We start from the raw sequence: 1,666 nt of genomic DNA, 5'->3' as shown, positions 1-1,666 counted from the left end.
TTGCAGCCATCATTGTTGTTTGGCGGGCCCGGGCTGGATTTGAACCCACCACCTTAGGTGTATGTGGCTGGCGCCTTAGCCACTTAAGCCACAGGCACCGAGCCAGCGTCATTGTTATTTGGCAGGCCTGGGCTGGATTCGAACCTACCAGCTCTGGTGTATGTGGCTGGCTGCTTGAGCTACAGGCACTGAGCCAAGAGAGAAATTCTTAACTGTAGGATACTTATTCTTCCCAGAGATTCCTTACTTCACAACATACTAAGTTCAGAAGTCTCAAATCTCCCATCCCCACTTATTCCCACTTCATAGTGACTGCTTTGAGTTCAATTTAGCTCCTGCTCCCACCACCATCTCTCCCTCCTAAACCATACCTCTGGCCAGTCCCTCCCTGCAAACCTGTGCCTCCTGTTTGCTTCCAGGCTACAGGTACTGACCAATGCTGAAAAGCTGGGAATTCATGCAGTGGAAGTAGGACACAAAGAAGAGGCCAATGGATCTTGAGGCATCAAAGAAGAGCAGGAAACCAGCTGAGAGGTCAAGCAGCAGCCCGCCCCAGTGTACCACCAGCAGGCTAGTCAGCTCCTCAGACAGCAACAGTCTGTAAACACGTGGACAGAGTTCAAGTGCCAGACCATTGGAGAACCCAGCAAAGCACATTCACACACAAATATGTCTCTGCTACCTCAGTACACACGTAGATGTCTAATCCATTCAACCCCTTTACATTTTACACATTTTAGGTGTACACTGTTTTTTCACATACCCTATATAATAAGTATGGGCAGATCTCCTAGCTCAAAATTTGAGAAGCATGTGTTGTGGGGAGCAAGTGCTTCATGGAAGTCATGATTAGAGACTTTAAAGTGCTTGGGGTGGCTCCTGTGGCTCAGTAAGGGAGGCGCTGGCCCCATATAACACGGGTGGAGGGTTCAAACCCAGCCCTGGCCAAACTGCAACAAAAAAGATAGCTGAGTGTTCTGGCGGGTGCCTGTGGTCCCAGCTGCTTGGGAGGCTGAGGCAAGAGAATCGCCTAAGACCAAGAGCTGGAGGTTGCTGTGAGCTATGACACTGTGGCACTCTACCAAGGGTGACAAAGTGAGACTGTCTTTAATAAATAAATAAATAAAAACTGTATTAACAACAACACACAAAAAAGTTTGAGTACTTGGCTAACAAAATGAGGAAGTTAAACTTCAGGAACTGGGAAATAACAGGGGAGACAAAAAAGAACAAAGCAAAATAAGAAGAAAGAAAAAATAGGAAAAGGAGAGAAATCAGAGATCCTTTGTTCCGTGGAGCTGGTAATAATGGTTTTGGGCCAAGCACAGTGGCTCACATATGTAGTCCTAGCACTTTGGGAGCCTGAGGTGGGAGGATCACTTGAAGTCAAGAGTTCACGAACAGCCTAGGCAACATACCAAGACCTCATTTCTACAAAAAATAAAAAAATTAGCTGGGCTCAGTGGCTCACACCTGTAATTCTAGCCCTCCGGGAGGCCAAGGTGGGTGGGTTGCCTGAGCTCGCAGGTTCAAGACTAGCCTTAGCCAGAGCAAGACCTTATCTCTAAAAATAGCCAGGTGTTGTGGCAGGCACCTGTAGTCCCAGCTACTTGGGAGGCTGAAGCAAGAGAATCACTTAAGCCCAAGAGTTTGAGGTTGCTGTGAG

The 1,666-nt window shown here is 47.7% G+C and overlaps 1 protein-coding gene across 2 annotated transcripts in view; it reads right to left on the bottom strand.

Annotated features, from left to right (window-relative positions):
* Window positions 1-1,666, bottom strand: part of GGCX (gamma-glutamyl carboxylase) — a 20,136-nt gene that overhangs the window by 4,967 nt on the left and 13,503 nt on the right. For both annotated transcript variants that reach the window (XM_003799209.3, XM_023518775.1), the window contains exon 7: window positions 435-598. In XM_003799209.3, coding sequence (XP_003799257.1) covers window positions 435-598 — 164 coding nt within the window. The remainder of the gene's footprint in view (window positions 1-434; window positions 599-1,666) is intronic.

The sequence above is a fragment of the Otolemur garnettii genome, unplaced genomic scaffold (genome assembly GCF_000181295.1).
Source record: "Otolemur garnettii isolate 467f Iridium unplaced genomic scaffold, OtoGar3 scaffold00147, whole genome shotgun sequence".
Classification (NCBI taxonomy): domain Eukaryota; kingdom Metazoa; phylum Chordata; class Mammalia; order Primates; family Galagidae; genus Otolemur; species Otolemur garnettii.
Note: the sequence above shows the minus strand (reverse complement) of the source record. Positions and strands in the feature narration are given on the sequence as shown.